At 39.6% G+C, this 24,257-nt stretch overlaps 3 protein-coding genes and 1 long non-coding RNA gene across 13 annotated transcripts; 2 read left to right on the forward strand and 2 right to left on the reverse strand.

The window, feature by feature from the left end:
- Positions 1 to 2,517: 2,517 nt before the first annotated feature.
- Positions 2,518 to 3,783, forward strand: LOC118512127 (phosphopantothenoylcysteine decarboxylase subunit VHS3). Its single transcript, XM_036056128.1, has 2 exons — positions 2,518 to 3,298; positions 3,434 to 3,783. The coding sequence occupies exon 1, from the start codon at positions 2,814 to 2,816 to the stop codon at positions 3,063 to 3,065; it is 252 nt and encodes an 83-aa protein (XP_035912021.1). The 5' UTR covers positions 2,518 to 2,813; the 3' UTR covers positions 3,066 to 3,298; positions 3,434 to 3,783.
- A 3,886-nt stretch (positions 3,784 to 7,669) lies between these two features.
- LOC118512131 lies at positions 7,670 to 9,359 on the reverse strand. The gene is made up of 2 exons (XR_004906247.1): positions 8,951 to 9,359; positions 7,670 to 8,892 (listed from the first exon to the last, which is right to left on the reverse strand). It is a non-coding gene; the product is annotated as an uncharacterized LOC118512131 (long non-coding RNA).
- A 2,908-nt stretch (positions 9,360 to 12,267) lies between these two features.
- LOC118512135 lies at positions 12,268 to 14,078 on the forward strand. 3 transcript variants are annotated; one of them, XM_036056158.1, is made up of 4 exons: positions 12,268 to 12,396; positions 12,799 to 13,162; positions 13,239 to 13,427; positions 13,515 to 14,058. In XM_036056158.1, exons 1-4 carry the CDS (start codon positions 12,375 to 12,377, stop codon positions 13,990 to 13,992), a joined length of 1,053 nt encoding a protein of 350 aa, XP_035912051.1. In that variant the 5' UTR covers positions 12,268 to 12,374; the 3' UTR covers positions 13,993 to 14,058. The 3 variants fall into 3 exon arrangements, with proteins under 3 accessions (XP_035912051.1, XP_035912061.1, XP_035912043.1); XM_036056150.1 differs by having other exon boundaries at positions 12,353 to 12,453; XM_036056168.1 differs by having other exon boundaries at positions 12,281 to 13,162; positions 13,515 to 14,078.
- A 2,360-nt stretch (positions 14,079 to 16,438) lies between these two features.
- On the reverse strand, positions 16,439 to 23,106 carry LOC118512175 (lysoplasmalogenase). 8 transcript variants are annotated; one of them, XM_036056265.1, is made up of 8 exons: positions 22,872 to 23,106; positions 22,234 to 22,288; positions 21,918 to 22,045; positions 21,149 to 21,318; positions 20,881 to 21,071; positions 18,031 to 18,146; positions 17,864 to 17,965; positions 16,439 to 17,801 (listed from the first exon to the last, which is right to left on the reverse strand). In XM_036056265.1, the coding sequence occupies exons 3-8, from the start codon at positions 21,942 to 21,944 to the stop codon at positions 17,664 to 17,666; spliced, it is 744 nt and encodes a 247-aa protein (XP_035912158.1). In that variant the 5' UTR covers positions 21,945 to 22,045; positions 22,234 to 22,288; positions 22,872 to 23,106; the 3' UTR covers positions 16,439 to 17,663. The 8 variants fall into 8 exon arrangements, with proteins under 8 accessions (XP_035912158.1, XP_035912203.1, XP_035912194.1 ...); XM_036056310.1 differs by lacking the exon at positions 22,872 to 23,106 and adding an exon at positions 22,437 to 22,841; XM_036056301.1 differs by lacking the exon at positions 22,872 to 23,106 and adding an exon at positions 22,423 to 22,841.
- Positions 23,107 to 24,257: the final 1,151 nt, after the last annotated feature.

Below are 24,257 nucleotides of genomic sequence, written 5' to 3' on the forward strand. Positions count from 1 at the left end.
GAGTAGCGGACAATAGACATCTAGCTTCTAGAAATTATATAGCATATCCAAATTATAGTTATGCAATCAATAACTGCATGTGGAAAACAAGAAACATTTAAAATAAAAACTATACATTTTTGTCAAGCGTGTAGCCTGAACTTGTCATCCCAGTTTATACGCTAGTTTCGAAGAGCAAAACCATGTAGCTTCAACATTATTATTTTTTGAATCTCAATAAATCTTATTGCACGATAGTTATGGCCTCAAAAATGTCAACCTAAAATATTAAATGTTGTAAATTAATCATCTTAACTAATTAATTTAATACCAATAACGATTAATACCAATAACGATTCTGAGGTTCAGTTTACAGCAATTGTTTAATTTTAATTTTAATTTTAGAGTTTTGCAGGATTTTGTGTTTAGCTGTTGATATATTAGATGTTCTACATAAAGATGGAGTTTAAAATAAAGATCTATTGCAAACTCACCCGGTTCGCTTTGCGATTCTGGAGAATTCACATGTCACTATTACGCACGCAATGCTTTAAGGCCGCGAACTGCTGAACCAGCGCAACAGGGACGCACAGAGACTTGTGGGATTTTAGGATAACCGGATCGGCTTCCCAACACTACTCTCGGGGCTCAACAAATGCGTCCCACCGATGTTGCTTCGCCCTAGGTCGATGCTCAACGTAGAGCATTGCCGAGCACGATTGGGCGATCCATTTTTCTTACGTGCCGTAAGTACAGCGCCATATGTGATCGTCACCAACCGAAAATGTCGTGCGCCACGTTTGCGCACGTGGCTAGGGCCTAAAACTGGAAAAGGAACGCTATTTGAACAAAACATACTTATTAAAATCACAAATGATAGAAAACGACATTCAGCTCACGACACATAAGTTGTAACAGTTTGATTTGTCTATAATTGGTCCTGGTACACGCAAACACAGATTAAACATGTTTAATCTGTTTGGAGCTTTCGTATTGGTCAGGTCTACGTATTGGTTCCCTACAAAAAGTACATTGAATAAATTTTTATTTGATGTTGTTCGATCGGCGCAGTAAACGCGATGTTTCTTTGTTATGTACCTTAAATTCTATTTATGATATCAGCAAAAAAGGGAAGCAAATAATACAGTTTACTCTATGGATCGTACGACCCATCATATTCCCTGTGTTTGGCGCATAGAATATTTTAACTATTTACATACCATCATCATAAGTCCAAACACTTGCTTCAATTTCGTCTCACACCAAAAGCAGAAGATAAAATTCTACAAGTATTGCCCTGGTCACTTCAGGTATCGTTAGCAGGCAGATGACGTTGATCACCGCAGTGGATTACCACTTTGGTAAAAACGAATAAAGGTAACTTCCCACGACTGGCCAAAAAACGATGAACAGTATTTGGATATCCCTAGACATGGATACGCGGCTTCCTAAAGTCTGGGTTTGGGACCATATGAGTAAGGTTGTAGCGAAATAAGATTACTAGATAGCTATAGTGTCTTTTGTTACACTTTAGTGATGAAGAAGGAAGTTGACCTCCCGGGGTTGCCTCGTGAGGTTTTCCATCCCAGTGGCTTGAAGATTGGAACCACCCAACCGTTGGTTGACTATTGCTAATACTTCGTGACGGCTTTGGTCGATTTCTTATTTGCTTATTTATTTGATCTCATTATCCGTAAGTTTTAACAAAGTTGACTTGTTGTCTGTAATTAACTTAATTATACTAGTCGTAGGAAGGAGAAAGGAAAGAGTATGAATAGCGTTCAGTGAGAGGGTGTGGAAAGATTTAAGGAAGGAATTGAAGTCGAAGAGGATATACAGACTGTTGAACTGGCGAACCCATGAAAGACACGAATCCTTTGCGCCATATATAGTGCGCCTGGGAATATCTGACAGGAAATGTTGAGAACGAAAATTATGTGACGGAACTAATAGTTATAGAGAGTGGAAGCAGTGCCACGGGTTACCTTTACCAATGCTGATGTCACTGGTATAAATAACTAATCGACTTAGAGTTCGTTTATGTATTAATAACAGGAAGAATGTAAAAAATACTATACTACGGTTACATTAGGATTTAATTAGTGTCTTACGTAAAAGCCAGGTTACATGAAGCGAGATGTCAAAAAGATTTCGCTCAAAAGGGGAGGTTATCAAGGTATATGTATATAAGAGGTAGAGTTGTTTAGAGCAAATTGACATTTCTCGGCCTGACATAACAGGTCTCTGGTCATCGAGGGGAAGGGTATTGAGAGGAGTGATAGAAGCGTCGGAGGAGGCGCCGGTGGTGGTATCGCTTGCGATTTTTTGACGAAAAATACAATCAAATGTCTTCAATCCTCTGTGGGACAACATTTGATATGCGGAAATGACCCATAAACTAGCGAAATTGCTCAAAGGACTGAGAATCGAGACTGTTTGTTTATGTTGGTAGCCCCATGTCATATGTTTTTGTAAACAAACTCTGACACATCTCGACTAAAATGGTGGGCTGTCAAATCGACAAAAATTCACCTTCTAAATACATACACCTTGCGCACACCCTGTAATACAGCCGTAACCCGCAAGCGATCGGTATCAACTGTTTTCCCATTCTCGCTCGGCACACACCCGCGATCGTGCGTCGATAGTCGACAAACGATTGGCGACGTCGAGCAGCTGGTTGCGTCTGTAGGGCCGCTGAGGCCGCGTTCTCACAACATCTCCCTCCTTAGTACAGTAGGTAGAGGTCGAACCAACGCGGTACTCTTCTATCTCTAGAAGAGCGGCGTGGTGATAGTGCCGACTGTTCTTCCGTTCCGTGCGACTCTCGAGAGATGAAGTCGCTAGCAGGAGGTGCTGATGGTGGTTGTTTCACGGGTGATGACGATGAGAACGAACCCGATGATGCCGATGGTAATGATGACGATGACGATGATGACGATGACGAGTGCGATGCGGACGATGGCAATGACGATGATCACGATGGACCAGACTGTCCGGACGATGACGATGATGATGATGATGAAGGCGATGGACTAGACGACGTCAGTGATGATGGCTGGCTGGACGATGATAGACGATGGTAACAACGATGAAGACGATGGACCAGATGACTACAGTGGTAATGAACACGGAGAGCTGAATTCGTTTAGCAGGATATGCAGCGGCAAAAGGTTCTGATTCTGCTGCACGGTTGAACCTCGTCGACGAAGCTGGTTAATATGACTCCGTATTATTCGATGGTCCTTAGTCATTACACGGTACATCACGTTTCCGCATTTACGAAGTATTTTGCATGACTTCCACTTCCATCCGTTTCGTGAGTAAACCTTTGCATACACCGGATCATTTGAGCTAAAACTGCGTCGATGTTCGTCGTTAATCTCTCTCTCTGGCTTGCGAACTGGGCGTATAAGCTCTAAACATGTACTAATTTGTAGACCAATCATTACAGTTGCTGGAGCATCATTATTTGGCACTTGCGGATTAGGTGTGGCCCGGTATGTTTGTAAAAATATTTCCAGTGCGTCCTCAATTGCAGTTCCATCGCTCGAGATTTTACTTATATCGCGCTTGAATGTATCCACGAAGCGATCCGCTTGCCTGTTCGATTGAGGGTGGAACGGGGCGGTAGTGAGGTGATGTATTCCGTTGCATGTGCAAAAATCCTCAAATTCGGAACTTATGAACTGACGACCGTTATCGCTCACGAGAGTGATTGGCATACCGTAGCGTGCAAAAATGCTGGTCAGGATAGGTATGGTCGCTTTAGACGTCGCGCTGGCAGTTCTTATAATCTCAGGCCATTTAGAGAAAGCGACTGCAATTAGGTAGGAGTATCAGTCGATAGGACCAGCATAGTCGATATGGATGCGTTGCCAAGGTGCAGTTACCTTTGGCCAAGGTACTGGACTAGAACGTGGCGGCTATTTTGCTGCAGACGAGCAAGCGTTACAGACAGCCACGAGGTCAGCGATATCGTTAGCTTCTTGTCAATGATTTCATTCGTTGTATACCTGGATGTGCATGGTGTAATTGGCGTAAGCATCGTTGCATGAGAGCTCTTGGTATGACCACTCTTTCTCCGAATAAAATACATCCTTCCACCTCAGACAATGCATCTTTTCTGGAGTAGAAGCTAGCCAGTTCACCGTCGAAAGCACTAACACGTGGCCATCCTTTATGCACATACTGTAAGATTCGACGCAATGTGTTATCCGATTCCGTAGCAGTCTGGACGTCATTTGAATTGAGTGCGATTGAGCTTAAGGAGCTAACAACAACTGTCCGTATGTCCTCTTTCAGGTTGATGCTTGCTATAACATAGTCTTGGTCAGGCTTGTCGTGGTTTCTAATTAAACGCGAAAGGACATCAGCGTTTCCAAAACTCTCAGTTGCTACATATTGTATGTCGAAATCGTAAAATTGCAGTGTTAGCGCAAATCTCTGAAGGCGGTTGGCGTTATAGACTGGAATGCCTTTCTTTCTACCAAAAATACGCAAAAGTGGTTTGTGATCCATTTGAAGAATAAAATGCCGTCCATAAATGTAGTTGTGAAATTTGGTCACAGCAAAGATGATTGCCAGACCCTCTCGATCGATCTGGCTGTAGCTCGTCTCAGCTTTCGTTAGAGCACGGGATGCGTGTTGTACCACCTTATATGTTCCGTCGGGGAACTTGTGACTAATGGTCGCGCCTAATCCAATAGACGATGCGTCGGCAGATATGACGATCTCGCGCCTTGGATCGTAGTGCGTGAGAAGCAATTCCGACGAAAGTATCGTTTTGAACTGCGTAAAGGCCTTTTGGCATTCTGGGGACCAATGGTCCCCAATGGTTAAAGCTTCCTTGCTTTAACAGGTCGTCCAACGGATGGCGTAGTTTGCGCATATTTGGGATAAGTCTACCGTAGTAGTCTATGGCGCCAAGGAAGGAACGTACACCACTAACGTTTTTCGGCACCGGAAGGTCCGTTGTGGCAGCTATTTTGATAGGGTCGGGGCGGATCCCTTGGTTGTCGACAATATGACCAAGATAGCGTTTTTGACGTTTGTTGAACGAACATTTCTCGGGGCGGATAGTGAACCCATGATCCTGAATACGCCTCAGGGTTTCATTAAGTACTACGTCGTGTTCCGCTTGCGTCCGACCACCGACGATAACGTCATCCATGTAACTTGCGGCACGTTCCATTCCTGCAAGCATTTAGTCCATAACCTGCTGAAACGCGCCTGGCGCTATTTTGATCCCTGGTGGTAACCGATTATACAGGTACAACCCTATGCTTGTTTATGGTGAGCAAGCGACGACTTTGCTCTGCAACGGGGACCTGCAAAAAAGCATCAGATAAATCAATTTGGCTAAAAATTGTTGCGATACCCAGCTTAGTGTAGATGTCCTGTGGCAGCGGTAGCGGATAGTCGTGGGGGTGTAGTGTTGCGTTGAGGCCCGTCAAATAGTCACCGCATATCCTTATTTGACCATTCGACATGCGTACCATTACGATCGGGGCTGCCCACTTCGAATGCTGAACTGGTGTGATGATGTTGAGCCTTTCAAGTCTGTTGAGTTCAGCAGCCACTGCATCGCACATGGCATAAGCTACGGGCCGTTTTGCACGGAAAACAGGACTGCAATCCGGTTTCAGGTGTAGTGTAACATCAGCTTTCGTACAAAACCCCATCGTTTGTCGAAACAGGCCGGGAAATCTCCTTATGATTTCCTCAGGAGTATTCGTTGTACTGGTGACCTTATTACATAGCTGGTCAATAGGGACAGACCATGGAGAGAAAGCTTCAGCTAGTTCGGTTCCCAATAATGCTAATCCTCTTTCGACGACGAAAATTACAGCTGTCCTCTCCCGGTCGTTGATTTTGACAGTGTCGCGAAATTCGCCTGCAATTTCGAGCTTGTCACCTGTTGCCGATCTCGCTGCTACAGAGGGTGGTGATAGCTGTGGGCTACTGATGCGCTTCCAAAGCTGACGACTAATCACACTGATGTCTGATGCGGTATCCAGTTGGAGCCGAACTTCGACGCCGTTCATCGTACATGACATAAATTTTCTGCGATGTCATAGGCAGTTTACGTTTACGAAAACACTGCGCATGTTGGCTCGATTCGGGTAAATCTTCTTGTGGCTGAACTGCTTTTTGTTTCGTTGCTGCTCACAGAAACCTTCGCGATGGCCAACCAAATTGCATTGTGTGCACGTGTGCGTCTTGAATATGCATTCGCGAGTCCAATGCAAGGATCCACATAACCAGCAGGGTCGGCTAGGTTTGTTTGTATGCTATTCGCTTATTTGATGAGACGGGGAAGAGTTGGTGCGTTGATCATGATAAACGCTACGATGAACAGCAAACACTTGTTTGCTACGGTCGCGTTCTATCGTATCGCTACTTGGCGCAGGTTTGTCATGCGCTGACATTCAGCAGACAGTTGATGAAGCATTACCACCTGATTTTCGGTATCGGTATCCTGATTTTCGGAGCAATCGGTATCAACTGCTCTCCCATTCTCGCTCGGCACACACCCGTGATCGTGCGTCGACAGTCGACAAACGATTGGCGACGTCGAGCAGCTGGTTGCGTCCGTAGGGCCGCTGAGGCCGCGTTCACACAACAATATAATATAAACATTCATTTCATTGATCAGGTATTAAAACGAGCAACATGCAGAAAGAGTAATGAAACTTTTATTCGAAGTGATATGGCGAACGGCGAAGAGGTGTAATTCTCGCACTTCAAAAGGAAAAAGATTTAAATAAAGTTAATAACTGCTAAAGAATTCACAAAGCGTTCGTGAGGATTGTCAAACATTTTTGCGCGCCCCACCGTACCCTCATAAGCCCCCAGCCAAGACAATAATTTCCCTTTCCCTCTTACTTATTAATCTTTTGCCATTATCAATCCATGGTAATAATAAAGTTAAAAGGCTATCTTGACCAAATGATAAAAAAAACTAAAAACAATGAATTGGTGTTTGTTCCCGAGCGTAAAAACCATGCGGATTTTTCGCATTCACTTTTTACGATAAAATAACGATAAATCGTAAAATTGCACAAAAAAACCTGCATGTCATCTTATTCAACACGTACTTTTACTTTTACATCTTATCGTACACGTACGTACCAGGTACCGGTCCGTTACTTATTTTACGGTACTTTTCCCATCACTAATTCTGAGTCACTTGTCGCACCCGAGCATTCCATTGGGAACGGTTCGGGACCGTTCGAGTTTCAGGCGAATTATGGTATTATCGTTCGCCTATTATCACGCATATTAAAGCTCATAATACCACACTTTTGAGTTACTTTCGTCACCAGGGATTAAGCTCCTTCGATGTTCCGTTCGTGAATTAAACTGCATTCGTCAGTGTTCGCTCGGTATACTTTTGTGTTTGATGCTGCACGGTGCTACGTACAACACTTCCTTTCTTGACGAAACAAAAATCGTGCAAGCTGATAGCCGCATCATGGAAGAGTAAGTGCGTGGGAATGGTTAAAGTGTGCAAAATATTTACAAATTAGTTCTTCTATTTTCAGCGCAAAGCCACCGAAAGTGAAGGTGGTTGATGGAAAATGTGTTCCAAAAAAAAGGAAAATAATGGTAAGCATTATACGTTCATAATCATTAATAAAATTTAGCTACTACTGTAAACATAATCAAACAATACACATATAATATATCCGCTTAAAATATGACTGTAATTTTTTATTCAACTAACGTATGAATTAAGGGGATTAAGTTATACTGATGCTCCTGAGAAATGGGTACTAATACAAATTTACAGTTTATATCCTAACTCCCTACAGTTGTTACACTTTCTGCTAAATCATTAATATTACCACGATGTATATTTTAAAATTAAGAATTGAACGGATAGTTTAAATCATCCACGGTTGGGAATAGTTATTTTTTTGCAAATATATCAACGGAGGTTTCTCGAAGAACTGCATTAACGTATTGGCATACGCTACCCGATTTCGTTAAAAGACATGCGTTACAATGATAATTTTTTAAACAAAATCCTTCGCGTACATGAAGTGTAGTTATATTTCCCCTCTGATTAATGGAGGAATACTTTGCCTGCTTATTATGTTGATACGCATTGAAAGTCTCGCGTTCCGAAATTCGATGTATAGTCTGTTGCAAACATTTTGAACTACTTGGCAGTAATCGTTTTATATGTTGTCGTTCATTTTCAAAAGGATATGAAGATAATGTATGAAGTGGGCCAAACTGATCAACTTCTACATAAATGTGTAAAACGTTGTGCACATTGCTTGAAATAAATTCTGTACCGTATAAAGCTTGATATTTTTTGATGAATAGCTGAAAGAAGGAATTTGCTAATGGCCAATGCACTTTGTAAATCTATGGTGACAAAAGTGTAATACTACAAAAATATAACATAAAGGATTATAATGTTGTTCACTCAATACATCTTTAAGGACAACAACAGATCCGTAAAATTGAAATGAGGCAAACTCTGATCCTCTCCAATGTCTTAAATTGTGGAATGAACGGAACTTTTTTTGTATCTCTGCTGGTAATTTGATATTCATCAGCATTGCTGTCATATTTTTAGTTTTTGCAGTGAATAGCTTTTGCTTCACACCGAATTTACCAAACATCCAGCTTACTAACAATCGTTTCGTAATTCCAAAATCAATTAAATGCAACAAATCTACAACTATTACTTGTTTTATCACGTCGAAATAATTTAAGAATAATGCAATACGGCCAGGCCGTTCTTTATGAATAAAAAAAAAATTTAGGAATAAAAGAGGAGATTCAATTTTGTGATGGTCATGCATCCATCCTGAATCCTTCATCAATGCGATCTGCAGAAATAGCAGAATCTTCCCTTCAGAAAACAACAGTTACGAGCATTGAAATTGATAACACCTATAAAGAAAAGTTATTATATTCATCTACAGGCGAAATTTCACAACAGATGATTTACCTTATATTATTGCTCTAGCAGGAGAGTCGGCATAATAGCAGGTATCTGTATCTTTACCCGTTCCGGTCCGGTGGCCGAGGCGACAACGGCGCCGGTCCTCACACGGCAGGCCCGGGGCTCAAATCCCCTCAATTCCAATTGGATCAAAAACTGTTTACAACCAACGGAAATAGCTGCATCGCACAATAAGGTTCCCCGGATGTTTTCACGGTGCAAAACGATAAATTTTATCTAAAAATTTCTTAACAAGACTTCAAGGATCATCAAAATTTCACACACTAGCAGCTGGAGATGCTCAAGGATCCGGCACCAACAGCAGCATCAGCTAAAACAACAGAAAAAATTTCCTACCTAAACTTCCTAAACACCCAACTGACATCTGTTATACAAAAAAGGCTAAATCTCAAAAAAAAATTGCCCGATCCTCGCCATAACTGCTCGCTTCGTGCGCGAATGCTCGTTACGCTCTTAGAGCAGCTCAGCACCATACCAGTTTGCCGTTGGAACGAGCAGCACAGCACACACCCGTTCGCTCTCGCGTGCAGTGGCGCTCAAACATTTTCTCGCTTTCCGCAATGTGCCGTGCACTGCTCGAACCATGATCCTCCGCTTGAGAGCCCCTGAGTGGGAGAGAGCGAACACACGTGTGCAGGGGCGCTCGAACTGTTTCTCGCGCGCCGTTTTGGTACTGGCATGCAGCGCGCATTTTAAAACCGCCTGGACACCCCTGCAAATTTTTGCTTCTCTCTTTCTTTATTCGCTCTCCCCTGAGCACGCTGAGCGACAGTCGTGTTCTGAATGTGATGGGGGGAGGATGTCGCACGCGCACGGATAAGCCGAAGCGCATGACCCGGTGTTTGAATGCAGATGGTGTTAGGATTAATCGTGTATTTGCGTGTAGGTGAGCTGCGGTAGCCTGGAGTTTCACTCGGTGATGATCGATTCGTGTTTGCCGCTTCCCGAAACATGTTTTCTGCGAGAGATGAGGTATGGTTCAGCATCTCATGTACGGCGAAGAGCATCATTTCTCAACTCACAATCTTGTTTTTTCCCCCTAAAGGAACCCTGGCGAACACGAGGAGTGCAACGGAGAGAAAGAAACATGAATGGGTTTGTTGAATAAATAAAAAATTATTCATTCATATCACAATCTAATCCGAGTGTTATTGTTTGCTTTGTTTTGATTTGCGCTGCCATAGCGCCTCTGGCCTATGACAGCTTGGATCCGAAGGAAATGGGTGAAAAAACTACGTGAAACCACGCGTTCGAACTGTTATAATTAGCTAAATCTGCTGCTCTCTAAGGCAAGATTAAGCATCGAGATTTAGCTAAAAGAACTCGAAAACCGCTATAAGCCTGCTATAAAATGTCAGTTGGGCATTCCCACCCCAACTGACATTTTATAGCAGGCTTATAGCGTTTTTCGAGTTCTTTTAGCTAAATCTCGATGCTTAATCTTGCCTTAGAGAGCAGCAGATTTAGCTAATTATAACAGTTCGAACGCGTGGTTTCACGTAGTTTTTTCATCCATTTTCTTCGGACCCAAGCTGTCATTGGCCAGAGGCGCCATGGTTGCGCAAATGAAAACAAAACAAACAATAACACTCGGATTAGATTGTGATATTACGCCGATGAATTTTTATTTATTTAACAAACCCGTTCATGTATCTCACTATTCCGTTGCACTCCTCGTGTTCGCCAGTGTTCCTTTAGGGGAAAAAACAAGAGGGTGAGTTGAGAAATGATGCTCTTCGTCGTAGATGAGATGCTGAACCATACCTCATCTCTCGCAGAAAACATGTTTCGGGAAGCGGCAAACACGAATCGATCATCACCGAGTGAATCTCCAGGCTACCGCAGCTCACCTACACGCAAATACACGAACAATCCCAACACCATCTGCATTGAAACACCGGGTCATGCGCCTCGGCTTATCCGTGTGCGTGCGACATCCTCCCTCCATCACATTCAGAACACGACTGTCGCTCAGCGTGCTCATGGCAGAGCGAATAAGGAAAGAGAGAAGCAAAAATTTGCAGGGGTTTCAAGACGGTTTCATAATGCGCGCTGCATACCAGTACCAAAACGACGCGCGAGAAACAGTTCGAGCGCCCCTGCACACGTGTGTTCGCTCTCTCGCACTCAGGGGCTCTCAAGCGGAAGATCATGGTTCGAGCAGTGCACGGCACATTGCGGAAAGCGAGAAAATGATTGAGCACCACTGCACGCGAGAGCAAACGGGTGTGTGCTGTGCTGCTCGTTCCAACGGCAAACTGGTATAGTGCTGAGCTGCTCTAAGAGCGTAACGAGCATTCGCGCATGAAGCGAGCAGTTATGGCGGGGATCGGGCAAATTTTTTTTGAAATTTAAGTGTTTTTGTATAACAGATGTCAGTTGGGTTGGGCATTCTGTCAGTTTTATGAGATGCGTCGACCTCTGTCCTATATAGACTTTGAAAATCTGCCAGCATTGACGACGAAATCAATCAACATAAAGTTATTCTTTTTTTCAAGAATTTTAGCAAAATAAGAGTAGAAAGTTGTTTAAAATATTTATCTTTAACTAATTACACCTTTTCGAGTGTTTCAAATCGTCTATTCGCGATGCCGAAAATAGGAACACAGCCTGCCCAAAAACGGAGCAAAACCAATGTTTGCATTTTTGCTAATATTTATTAAAAACTGATTTAAATCACTAAATCATGTATGCTGAAACATTCTTTGTTAGTTTTACAACCAAAATAATACCACTTTCAATCAAAATTATTGACTTTAATAATTGTATTTGTATTTTTTTTTCTGATCAGCTGCATTAACGTGCCGAAAACTGGTACAGTTACCATATATCAGAAATATAATTATAAAAATCAAGCCAAGGCCAAACCCATGGAAGCAGATCAAGACCTGCTATACCAATGCGGAGGTGCAGTACCAATGCAAAACAAGGACGTTATTGACCAGTCCAGTAACTAGTTCACAACCAATTTCCTGCAAGTTAAAATTTTATGACTTGTGTTTCTTGTTGTATACCAAAAAATATAACGAGGAAATGGAATACAGATATTAATTGAACTTGATTTAATTTCTTTTTAACACTAGCGAATAACAATACCGCACGGCGTAAAATCTTGTTGTGGATTAACATGAATGAAATATAAATTACTTTAAAATCAATTATTCAAAAATGCTACAGTAAGATATGTCTAAATTTAAGCACAAAATTGTGGTATGAGCATAAGCAAATCTTCAATATTAGCGCCTAAGGAGTTGTTGATAATTGTTCCCTTCAAAGCGATCGTTTAAGGTTATCAGAGTCAACGATCCTTATCGCCCGCTAGACCGTTTCCTGAGGTGTAGCATTTTCTACCGGCAGGTTTATCAGCGCTAGATAAGTGTCACAGACGATAACGTTTAGTCACGATGGCATGGCATCATTGCCTTTACCAGGTACAAGTTAATAGATGCGCTATGTGATTGGTAATCGGGTTCAAAACAGTGATTCTGGTACATACCACAGCATACCGTTTGTAGAGTATTGTAGATTTTCGGGCAGGTTGTACAAAGTTAGCTAATAATGTTGTTTCTGTAGTGAATGTGAATTGAAAGGAAAAAAATACATTACTTAGTGGAATTACAAATGTGTCGAAATTATCTATGCGTATGGAATTATATGTGCAATCAACCTGCAGTCAACAATATTTCAACATTTCAACCGACAATCGCCATAAATCACAATCGTCATGCTACGTCATCTGGTTAATGTGTTGCGATTCATGTTGCAAGCAGTTCGGAAGAATATCAAACCACTCATCTTAATAGCATCATTTCTTACGTTCATATGGCTTATAGCCGACACTGTTCACCGGCCAGAATTTGTGCGGCACGCCTCGAAACATTCCTTCCGGCATGGGAACCGTTCCGATGGCCAAGATGAACGATGGAACCAGCGGTCAGTACAACAGTTTCTGGATCTACTAGAAATTGATTTCAATGCAACGAGTGGGACCGAAATAATGCGAGTTGAAGAAGCATGCCGTTCGGAAACTACGCTGTTGTTTACAGCGTTTGCTGGAAGTTCGCTGTCGGAACACTTATGGCAATACTTCTCGCTCATAGCCATCCAAAACAGCTTAATGTCAGCTACAAGTAGGCAGCGGATAGAGTTTGTCATCACCGGTACGGCATTGACTGAGCTGAGCCAGCTCTTTGTGAGGTAATAGTTTGTACCACTATACTTATAGACGATTCGTTTTAAAAAAACATAACAATTGTGACGGTTATTTGTCCAGAGTGCCATACGAAGTGATTGATCTCGATACCATACGATGCTATTACATTCCGGCAGCGTGTATATTAAACAGCAACACACACATCGACATAGCAACCGAGAAGAACCAACTGTATATACTCAACAACCAGGCTATACGTTTTGAAGAGATCCTAAGTGTACCATGGCAACAGCAAAAACAATTTTTCAAGTATATCTTTTCTTTCTTTTCATTCACTCAACGCACCACAAACAAAAAGCATTATTGAACTTTTCTCTTCTTCAATTGTTCTTTTAGTTTTCGTCCGGAAACGCTAAACACGGTGCACGATTTATTAAAGGAACTGCGCCATCGTGCAAAACTGTACGGTGATGAAGATGATGTAAACGGTCTGCAAGTTGTCGGTATACACGTTCGTGAAGACGTTCAGCTACCATTTGAGTATTATTATCGTGCCATTACTTTCCAACGAAAAATGCATGACTCCGGAATGCTTCTGTTCGTAGTGGTATGTGAAAATCCTAAAGGTGCGGTTTGTGACATGTTGAACACACAGAACGAACGAATTGAAGTCATCGCAGAACATGATGAACCTGATGTCGATTTTGTACTAATGATGCTCTGCAATCACACCATTGTTTCGAATGAACGCGATATATTTCCACCATTGCTCCGTGGTATAGGTAATAATGTTGTGTTTGGTAAGGAAAACGCTGACAGTCAATATGGGATTGAATTAGCAAACTATTTAGAGAACTGGTACATCATTGTCTAGTGAAGGACCGTGTTGTAATTATAAGGAAAGCAAACAATCAATAAATGAATGTGGTATAACTTATCATTCTTTGTGAAGGCACAATATTACGTTTTTTTTTACTTTCCGCTCAAGCAGCTATATTCTAAGAATATCTTGGGCTGCCATTCGCTTTCTTCGTTACCAATGGATAGTAAGTTCTGCATAGAAGGATACTAGGGTAACTGCTCCAGTTTTCGGCAGTGTACCTATTTTCGGCAGGTCGGCAAAAATAGCAAAATTAATGGAAAAATCGCAAAAGAAATTATCTTTCAACTTCTAATAAAGGAATAAATCATTGTTTATTCTCAATATACGAAGTTTTGACGCATTTAGATCGATATTTTCCGAAATATCGCATTATTTGTGCCGAGCTCAAAACATTTCGTCAATTTGGCTTTGTACCAATAGTTCGGCAGTTCTGAGATTTAGCAAACTAGAGCTTAAAAAAATTGGGGTTTCGATTTTTCTGAACAAAAAAATTAGTTTAAAATTTATTCAATGCGCATTGATAATTTAAAAATCCAATAAATGATTATTTTTTCAATTTAAAGGCTGCCCAAAATAGGTACAGGGAAAATGTTGATTTTTGACAGCTCAATCCAGTGCAATTTCAGAGCGATTTTCGAGAGACGTCAAAATCTGGCAGTTTCATATCCAAAATGGGCAACATAAAATTAATTATTTAACTACTTTCTATCATGAATTTAAGCAAAGTAAGAGTAGAAAATTGTTTAAAATATTTTTCTTTAACTAATTACACCTATTCGAGTGTTTCAAATCATCTATTGGTGATGCCGAAAATAGGAACACAGCCTGCCCAAAATAGGAGCATTTTGCCCAAAAAAGGAAAACAGTTCGAGCGCCCCTGCACACGTGTGTTCGCTCTCTCCCACTCAGGGGCTCTGAAGCGGAGGATCATGGTTCGAGCAGTGCACGGCACATTGCGGAAAGCGAGAAAATGTTTGATCGCCACTGCACGCGAGAGCGAACGGGTGTGTGCTGTGCTGCTCGTTCCAACGGCAAACTGGTATGGTGCTGAGCTGCTCTAAGAGCGTAACGAGCATTCGCGCATGAAGCGAGCAGTTATGGCGAGGATCGGGCAATTTTTTTTTGAAATTTAGCCTTTTTTGTATAACAGATGTCAGTTGGGGAATGATTGCTGAAGCGTTCGCAAGCGTTTGGGGTAACGCTTGACAAATATTTAAAAAATATCCGGTAAAAAACACATTTCTTGTAATTCCTTTTTTTCAAAGATGTTAAATAAAAAAGAACGCATAGATTGCGACATAGTGATCATGTAATTAGACAATAATTATTTACTGCGCTTTGAACATGTTACAATGCTCAAAAACAAATATATTATTATGTGGTATAATCACGCGCACTTAACGTATAGCGTTGCTGCTGGTATAACTGGTATAAGACCAGCAGAGTAAGAGTGATAGAGTTGAAGGTACGCGTTCGAAGCGAGTAAAACTGCACGTTCTTCTCTCTCGGAACGCCAAACAGTGACCATCTAGATTGCGATACTTAGAGCTTTTATAAAATTATGGTTTTTTAACGTTAGGTTTAGTTAGTTTAGATGTAGTTGTAGGTTAGGCTTATCAATAAATGATAATTATATGTATAATGTTTTTTTTTGGCATTCAAGTATATATTTTATTATGTAAAATAAATATGCAAACTGGAAGGGATATGAACCCCGGTCCTGCCGTGTGAAGACCGGCGCTGTTATCGCCTCGACTACCGGACCGCCCTATAATATGGAGAATATACGGTCGCCAAGTAACATGGAGGAAAACGGTCGCCATGTAATACGCGGGATCGGTCGGTCTTTTACGACGGGGCTTTTGTTGGGCAGAGTAATATGCACAAATAACAAGGATGAGTTCACCAGAACAACAGAAAAAATAGTTTTATTAAGCTAGACCGATTAGCGCACGCTTTATACAGTTGACTCGAAGGGAACCAGTCAAAGGATACTAAGATGTATCCGTGTGATGGGAAGTTGCTAGTCTGTCAGAAATGACAGTTGCTGTTGTCAGCCCTTGCAATGGTGAAAATAGCATGGCACATCTGTTGCTATCACAACAGCTTTGCGCATCTGCGATTTGAGTCGCGCCGTACTTACGTGCTTCATTTTCGACGAGAAAGACGAACAACAACTTGCTGAGCGAACCAACTCTTCCATTTATCGACTTTCCAGGCAATCGTGAAGATTCTAGATGAGAATCTTTCTTACTGGATTGTTGGAGACATCGAGGCCTAACCTTTGGTAGGGGTAACCCGAAGCTCATCGGCGTTGAGTCGGCCAGGCGACTCTCGATATTCAGAAGGAACTTCCCTTACTGGCTCGTTGGAGCCTTTGAGGCCTTACCTTGGGTAGGGGGACTCTCAAAGCTCTTGAAAGGAATTGGACGTCAGATTATGAGTTGCGTCAAGTCTCAGCCAAAAACCAACTCTCTCGTTGGTAGGGGAAGACAGCTTTATTTATACCGAAAATTTCTTAGTTTATGGTTATTTCATTCGCCTTAAATAAGGATAAAACTTTTTTACGTTATTGAGTAACTTCTTGGTTGACGGGGGTTTCGTTGTAAACGAAAGAATCAAGTTACTTTTGGAATTTTCCTTAGGGTGGTTTTGGTTTCAGTCGTTTCCGTTTCATTATCCGTTGACCTGCTGATATGAAACTATCATTCATTGATTTGCTTGTTTCGGGGCGATCGAACGCGACGCGATCGATTGCTGCGCTTGCTTAAAATGTGTCGCTATGGATGAGTTGGTCGCGGTGCGATCGATTGCTACGCTTGCGTAAAATGTGTCGTTATGATTGTGTGTTTTGTTCTATTTGTATGCGATGGTTCGGAGTGGATAAAGTTTTACGCTAAGTTGCTGTCCGCTGTCTGCACCGCACGATGTTTGGTGCATTGGATGGTTTGGTTTCGTATTGCATTGCGCAACTTGCTTAGTCGAGTGCGCTAGTCAGATTTTAATGTTCTTATTGCAACGCGTGTTTGGTCAAATCTGCTGAATATGCTGTTCTTGGTGGGGTATAGGGTGCTTGAGTTTAAACAGTTATTGCATAAAGTTGTGGTGTGATTGACCGTTCCTTCGCACGTGTTTATGAAATGTATGTTTTTCATGACGTGTTTTGCAGATGTATAGCAGGGATGCTAAAGCCCCATACAAATACTGTAGCATATTGCAATATAATTTAGAAAAGAAACTTTGTGAAACGTTTAAATCTTCTTCTTCTTCTTCTTCTTTGTCACTACAATCTCGAGAGGTCTCGGCCTGCATTTCCGGCTTTCTATGACTTAATTTTACCCGTAGTTAAGTAGTCAGCCTTACGTACGGGGAGGCGGTCTGGATGAGATTTGAACCCCGGCCCTGTCCCGTGTGAAGACCGGCGCCGCTGTCGCCTCGGCCTCCGAACCGCTCCATCTTCTACTTACATTTTAGAAGTCTATTATTCTATACCAGTCTATATTATATAGACGTTTAAAACCAGTCTATTTATTTTTCTTTTCAACAAGCATAAAAATCTGAAATTTAATGGAAGATTTCCAACTCCAGGAAGAAACAAAATCACAGATTTACTATTCTTTACTGTTTCACCAATATTGAACAACTAAATACCATAACCATTTTCAATTCGATTTAGTTCCAGATTTTTTATGTTGTCTCTGTGAATTCTTTTTAACCCCTGTTGACTCATTAAGTTGCACATCATTAACGCTGAGTGTTATTCCTACTTGCGCGAAGTAGTATGTTACCATAATGTAGGTCTGAAATTAAAAGCAAGTTATTAATAATCATTCTTACACCTTAAAATATTCGAAATCAATACTTGTGCTGATTGTATGGTAGTGAAAAATTTATCAAATGCAATGATTCCGTCAGATACAACAAATAATATGCTGGCAATGCCGCATACAAGCCTCAAATAGTTCTGGAAGTAAGGATAATAACATTTGTTTATATGCTTCAAATATCATATTTCAATATCTTGCTTACGTTGGAACCCTCAATGCGAGCTAATGATCTCCAACACATTGTCAACAATAAAATAGCATAAAATGGAAGACATACTTTTATCACGGAGTTTAAATTTCCAAAGAACACAGCAGTTGCTAAAAATGTAAATAAGTAAATAACAATTATTACAATGTATGAATGAGCAGTGAAACATATGTACATGGAAACATCATTATACAGAAGCAACTTTAACGTTGCTCTCTTGAAATTATTCGTCTTGAATTTTTTTTTATTTATAAAGAACGGCCTGGCCGTATTGCTATTCGTCTTGAAATTATTCTAATAATTCTTTTTTGGCTCTTATCATACATTTTCGGCAGAAATACGACGTTAGAAACGATTAAAACTCTTCCTTGAAAATATCTTCTCTCTCTCTTCTTGGCCTAACAACCTCTTAGTCATACCCGTTAATTCTGGCTTATTAGATTTCATGACACCACTGTTGCGGATGCGACAAAATGAAATTGAGCTAAACTAACTGGCATGCAAGATTTAGATGAACAACTTTAAATAACTAAATACCTTTCGTTTAGGATAAATTCTCACCGGAAAATATTATCTTAGGAAAACAACCTTAAGTCACAGAGCGACCTCTTACCATGACAAAACGAAAGTATGGTGCGTTATTAGAAATATCAAAAAAAGGAACAATATCCAGACATGTGGAAATCATAAATAAACTCAGGCCATGTAATAAAAGACGAAAGTGAAGAACTTGGGCCGAAAAAGGTTAACGCTAGAACCCAACGCATACATTATCGTTGCGCGATTAGTTTCACGAAAAGGGGACCTGCGCGAAGATCAAGGCACGGTCGTAGTGCAGTGAAGGAAAGATCACTCAACGAATAGGAAAATAAACATATGCACTTGAGCTACAGATTTAGCCTATCGAATATGCATAGGACGATGCACGATGAATTTCCCAGAGCCATTAAAAAAAGGATCGCTAACATGATCTTACGGTCCGGAAACATAAACAGATAATAAAACATCGCTTCAAGGTTCGGGATACGCCCGCCATTATAGGTTTATGTTACTTCAAGGCAAAAGAAGTTCTATCTCTTTCGAAACTTTTCTTTCATCTAACAACCTAACTTTCGGGATCATTTTAGTATTTAAGACAGGATTTTTGAGAATAAAATCAACTTGTAATCTTCACTCCATACGAAGCAGACTTGTGCTTTGCGGTTTGTGCGGAAGCGATCGATATTCTCTTTTTCAAGGAAATATCAAAAGGTGTATGTTACTACCTTAAAAGATAATAACCACGTTGTTGGATAGTCAGTCCTTACATCGTGGAGGGATAAAATCCGGATGGGATTTTATCCCCTGTCCTGCCATATGAAAATCGAACAGTTAACCAAACCAAACTTAAAGAAAAGTAGGCAGCAAAACGTTAATTTGAATGTTATGTATTCCTACATACCGAAAAAATTAATAAGCCAATCAATTTTAAAAGTTTATTTTATTTTATTCCGTTCATTTCAAGTGCAGTATTCATAATTAATATGTGCACTCTATATGAAATGTACCCACTGCATAGCATGAGGAGGAAAATTATGACACTTACTATAAAACTTTAAAAAAATTGTATAAAAATACAAAATGATACGTAACGTAATGTTATAAACAAATTTATATCCTTAATTCTCTCATTCAAATAGAACGCTGTAATATAATAAATAATATCCTTACTCTTCCTTTTATTTCTCTGAGGAACAGCCTGACCTTATTAGTAAAACTTCTCTTATTTCAATATGTAACAATCACAAATTTTTCAACCGAGCTCACCCGGGATAAGGTGCCCTTTCACGGTTTGGAGAAGGAAATGTTTCCAAACCATCGTGAATTGTACTTATTTTTGTAATTTAGCTTTAAGCAATACGGCCAGGCCGTTCTTTATGAATAAAAAAAAATCACAAATTTTTGCAAAATAGTGCAAAATTCAGTGTTAAATATTGAAGCAGTCCGTGGACAAGGAGGTAACGGCGCCGGTATTCACACCGCCGAACCTGGGTTCAAATCGGATCCAGACTACTATTTGAATGATATCTATAACTATAGTTTAAATCTATAGCTTAACAATTGAGCGCAATACCTTTTTTTATATGTATAGATCAAACGTAATTAATTTGAGCTATGTTTTATGGTTTTAGATTTGGTTGGTCATTTATATAATAATCTGATAAACTGATAACTCTTTTTTCGTGATGATCACGATGTATTGCGAGTGCCTGCAGTTTTTTAGAATGCTAGATTTATTTATGGTACGAGACCCATCCGCGACAGGTTAGTTGAAATTACAAATTCAATAGGAATAAACAATTCGGACCAAACACTTACTGCATATCGCATTAGTGAGAGTTTTTCTCATTATTATTCAAAATGTTAAAATTTTTTGAATATTTTCGGGAAAAAAAATATTAAAAAATAAAACACAAGAAAAAATGCTAAAATATCTTCGAAACTTTTTCTTATATAAAATTACAGAATAAGGAGTAAAATCTACTCTCTTAAGATCTTTTCGAGAAAGATTAAGGTTTTATGTTAACAAAGAATAACATGAATAATAAAATAATGCGAACACAAGCAGATCGTTTCCAAGTGGAAAGCATATTATTAGTGGAAAAAACTATTAAAACTTTCCAGACCGCTGTAGTTTATATGTATTGTGTAACGTTTAGAAGAAAGTAAAGTGTCGAGTGGAATGCCAGAATATACATTTAAAAAATAAAAAATCGAATTGTTAAAATCGAAATATTCACAAATTCCAAAATAAAGTTTCATTTAGCGAAGCCGTGTGATAAGAGAGTGTAAATAAATACTCACCGAAAAATCCTGACAAATATAAGGTAACACCAATCCACAGCTTCAGTGGTTTCATACCGAACGCCCATATATAAAATACTTGGGCCACCCCGAACGCACCCATTCCAGTTTCGAACAAATCGTAGTTTAGTAAAAAATCACCAAAAGAAGAAAACAGAAGTCCATACATGATGCGTTTCTGATATTTTCCCCTAAAAAGACGATACAGCATGGATTATTGTATACTTTTCACAAAATCATACAAACGGATTGGCTGTAAATTACGTACGCTGTAGGATTTTTTGATGACGTTAGCATCACATAAAATAATAAGCTGAATATCGGCATGCATTTTAACACCGTCGATGGGGTACTGCCACGATCCGTATGTTGAATAAGCGAAAAATAAAGTATAACCGTTGTTATAAACGGTATCAACTTTGAGATGGTAGAATTATCCTAAACAGAAAAAATAATAGAAGGAGTTAAGTAATTTGTAAAAACATGCATAAAATCTAAGTTTATAGTTAAATATCGACTTAAAGAATAAATATATATATATATATATATATATATATATATATATATATATATATATATATATATATATATATATATATATATATATATATATATATATATATATATATATATATATATATATATATATATATATATATATATATATATGTATATATATATATATATTTTTTTTAAGTTTTTTCATTCGTAAGGAACGGCCTGGCCGTATTGCCGAAAAAGATATTCTAGTATAAGAATATTTTTATATATGCTTTTTTATTCGTGTAGGATGGCCTGGCCGTATTGTTACTCGTGTGTATTTATAAGGAAAAATAATTCGCCCAAGTATTTGCAAATAAAATACTCTTGTTTTATCTGAAAAATATAAATAATAAGAAAAAGATAAAGGTCGCAAATACAGTAAGAGTTACAGGTCTGTTTGTGTGCTTTTGCAACCTTAAATCACACAAGGATTGAAATTTGTTATAAAATTGAAAGGGGATTGCAAGGAAGATAAGATTACAGCTAATACTTACATTTTTGTCGATAGCCCTTTGCGTCATAATTGTTATTATCGCACCGATACTGATTGCTGAGCCCTCGGGTTACCGTTTGCGGATTTATGTTTCTTACTAGCACTTGTTTGTAACGATGGGGTCCTAGACTAAAGTAAGATTTAAGGAACATAAATATATTTTCATCATTCGCGGAAACCATTGCTTATACGATCTTTACAATTTCTAGACACTTAACCAATTGCACTATACATTTGCATGAAAATTATTTTCAACTGACAGAAAAAATACATTAGCAATGGAAAAATTAAAACAGGCATAGCAGGAAGGAACTTACGCTTCTTAAATTAACAGTACAAACAGAACGTTATTTACAGCTGCCTTGCTAGTTGCTAGATACAGAAAAAAATGAAAAAGTTTTGCTATCCTATAGTTACTTATGTTATAATAGAATACATTTTATTTGTACTGAACACCGATAAACACGACCACAATTTTTCGCTTCAATTATCAATTACTTGCGTACTACAAGTCGTTAACCTGATCAGCTTCATACACAACCGAACAACGCTGCGCTCAATTCAGCACTTAAGATCAGCGACTGCGATACGAGCCGAGGCCACGTTTGTGATCAACCAAAAATAAAACGTGAATGGTTCTGATAACAGAGTGACATTATCAAAATGAAGAGAATATTTGTTGCGATTTTGAGGCAGAGTTCTATTACATCTCCCAAATTACATGGTAGGTTAAGATAGTAGAATATTTACTATATTAAGGAAATTTGCCAAAATTTCTCAGACATTATTTCGTTTTCACTTCCGTTTAATGTTGAGCTCAAAGGACAAAGTAAATAATTAGAAAATAACCATAAAATGTAATTGATAGAACAAAAAAAACAGGTTAAGCTTCGAGGACGACGCAAAACAACCAATTTGTGAATTAGCAATATATTAAACAAAGAATGTTCCCTACATATGAAAGTGTTAATTTCACGGAGGAATAACACACTATACTGTTCCATTCTGATTATCGAAATGGATGAGAAAATCCTCAACTTGTTACACAATATGCTGCTCCATTTTCATAAGACAGATGGTAAGCAGATAATCTAGCGGATTTACAATACAAAGCTCAGAATAAAACGCAAACAAATTGTTTTTAATTTTGTTTACATATATTTTGACAAAATGTTCACACAAAATTTTGACATGGTCACAGCCAAGGTGTGTGTATTTAGAACAAGGTGTATGTATTTAGAACAAAGTGAGTTGAGAGGAGGTTTCGGAATAGCGATTTCTCGGTCGGACATCTTGAAAAACAATTTGACGTTTACTTGACTGAAATGTAAACAAGCTGCGGTCAAGCATTCTTTGTTTGTCACAAGCAAGGTGTATGTATTTAGAAGGTGGATTTTTATCGATTTGACAGGGCGACATTTTAGTCGAGTTATGTCAGAGTTTGTTTACAAAAACATATGGTATGGCAACAAACATGAACAAACAGCCTCGATTCTCAATCCCTTGAGCAATTTCGCTAATTTATGGGTCATCTTTGCATATCAAATGTTGTTCCACAGAAGATTGACGATATTTGGTTGCATTTTTCGTCAAAAAATCGCAAGCGATACCACCACCGGCGCCTCCTCCGACGCTGCCATCACTCTTCTCAATACCCTTCCCCTCGATCAGCAAAGAACTGTTATGTCAGATCGAGAAATGTCAATTTGCTCTAAACAACTCTACCTTCTATATCTACATACCTTGGTCACAAGGTGTATGTATTTAGAAGGTGGATTTTTATCGATTTGACAGGGCGACATTTTAGCCGAGTTATGTCAGAGTTTGTTTACAAAAACATATGGTATGGGGCTACCAACATGAACAAACAGCCTCGATTCTCAGTCCTTTGAGCAATTTCGCTAATTTATGGGTCATCTTCGCATATTAAGTGTTGTCCCACAGACGATTGACGATATTTGGTTGCATTTTTCGTCAAAAAATCGCAAGCGATACCACCACCGGCGCCTCCTCCGACGCTGCCGTCACTCTTCTCAATACCCTTCCCCTTGATCACCAAAGAACTGTTATGTCAGGTCGAGAAATGTCAATTTGCTCTAAACAACTTTACCTTCTATATCTACATACCTTGGTTTGTCAAGCAAGCGATCCCCAACCGACCATTTTGACATCGTCCGTCATACCGTTCGTATGCCGGACGCTTATGACGAAAGGAAGCTCTCCCCATGGACCAAGGTATATGGATATAGAAGGTAGAGTTGTTTAGAGCAAATTGACATTTCTCCACCTGACATAACAATTCCGGGGTGATCGAGGGGAAGGGTCAAAGTGAGTTGAGAGG

Source organism: Anopheles stephensi, chromosome X (genome assembly GCF_013141755.1).
Source record: "Anopheles stephensi strain Indian chromosome X, UCI_ANSTEP_V1.0, whole genome shotgun sequence".
Classification (NCBI taxonomy): domain Eukaryota; kingdom Metazoa; phylum Arthropoda; class Insecta; order Diptera; family Culicidae; genus Anopheles; species Anopheles stephensi.

Coding starts and splice junctions, on each gene's coding strand:
- LOC118512175 (XM_036056265.1), bottom strand. CDS start 21,944: ATGACGCAAAGGGCTATCGACAAAAAT. Junction 21,319..21,917: donor AAAGGGCTATCGACAAAAAT/GTAAGTATTAGC, acceptor TTTTCTGTTTAG/GATAATTCTACCATCTCAAA. Junction 17,966..18,030: donor CTCGCATTGAGGGTTCCAAC/GTAAGCAAGATA, acceptor CCTTACTTCCAG/AACTATTTGAGGCTTGTATG.
- LOC118512135 (XM_036056168.1), top strand. CDS start 12,690: ATGCTACGTCATCTGGTTAATGTGTTGCGATTCATGTTGCAAGCAGTT. Junction 13,163..13,238: donor CTGAGCCAGCTCTTTGTGAG/GTAATAGTTTGT, acceptor TTATTTGTCCAG/AGTGCCATACGAAGTGATTG. Junction 13,428..13,514: donor CAGCAAAAACAATTTTTCAA/GTATATCTTTTC, acceptor TTGTTCTTTTAG/TTTTCGTCCGGAAACGCTAA.
- LOC118512127 (XM_036056128.1), top strand. CDS start 2,814: ATGAAGTCGCTAGCAGGAGGTGCTGATGGTGGTTGTTTCACGGGTGAT.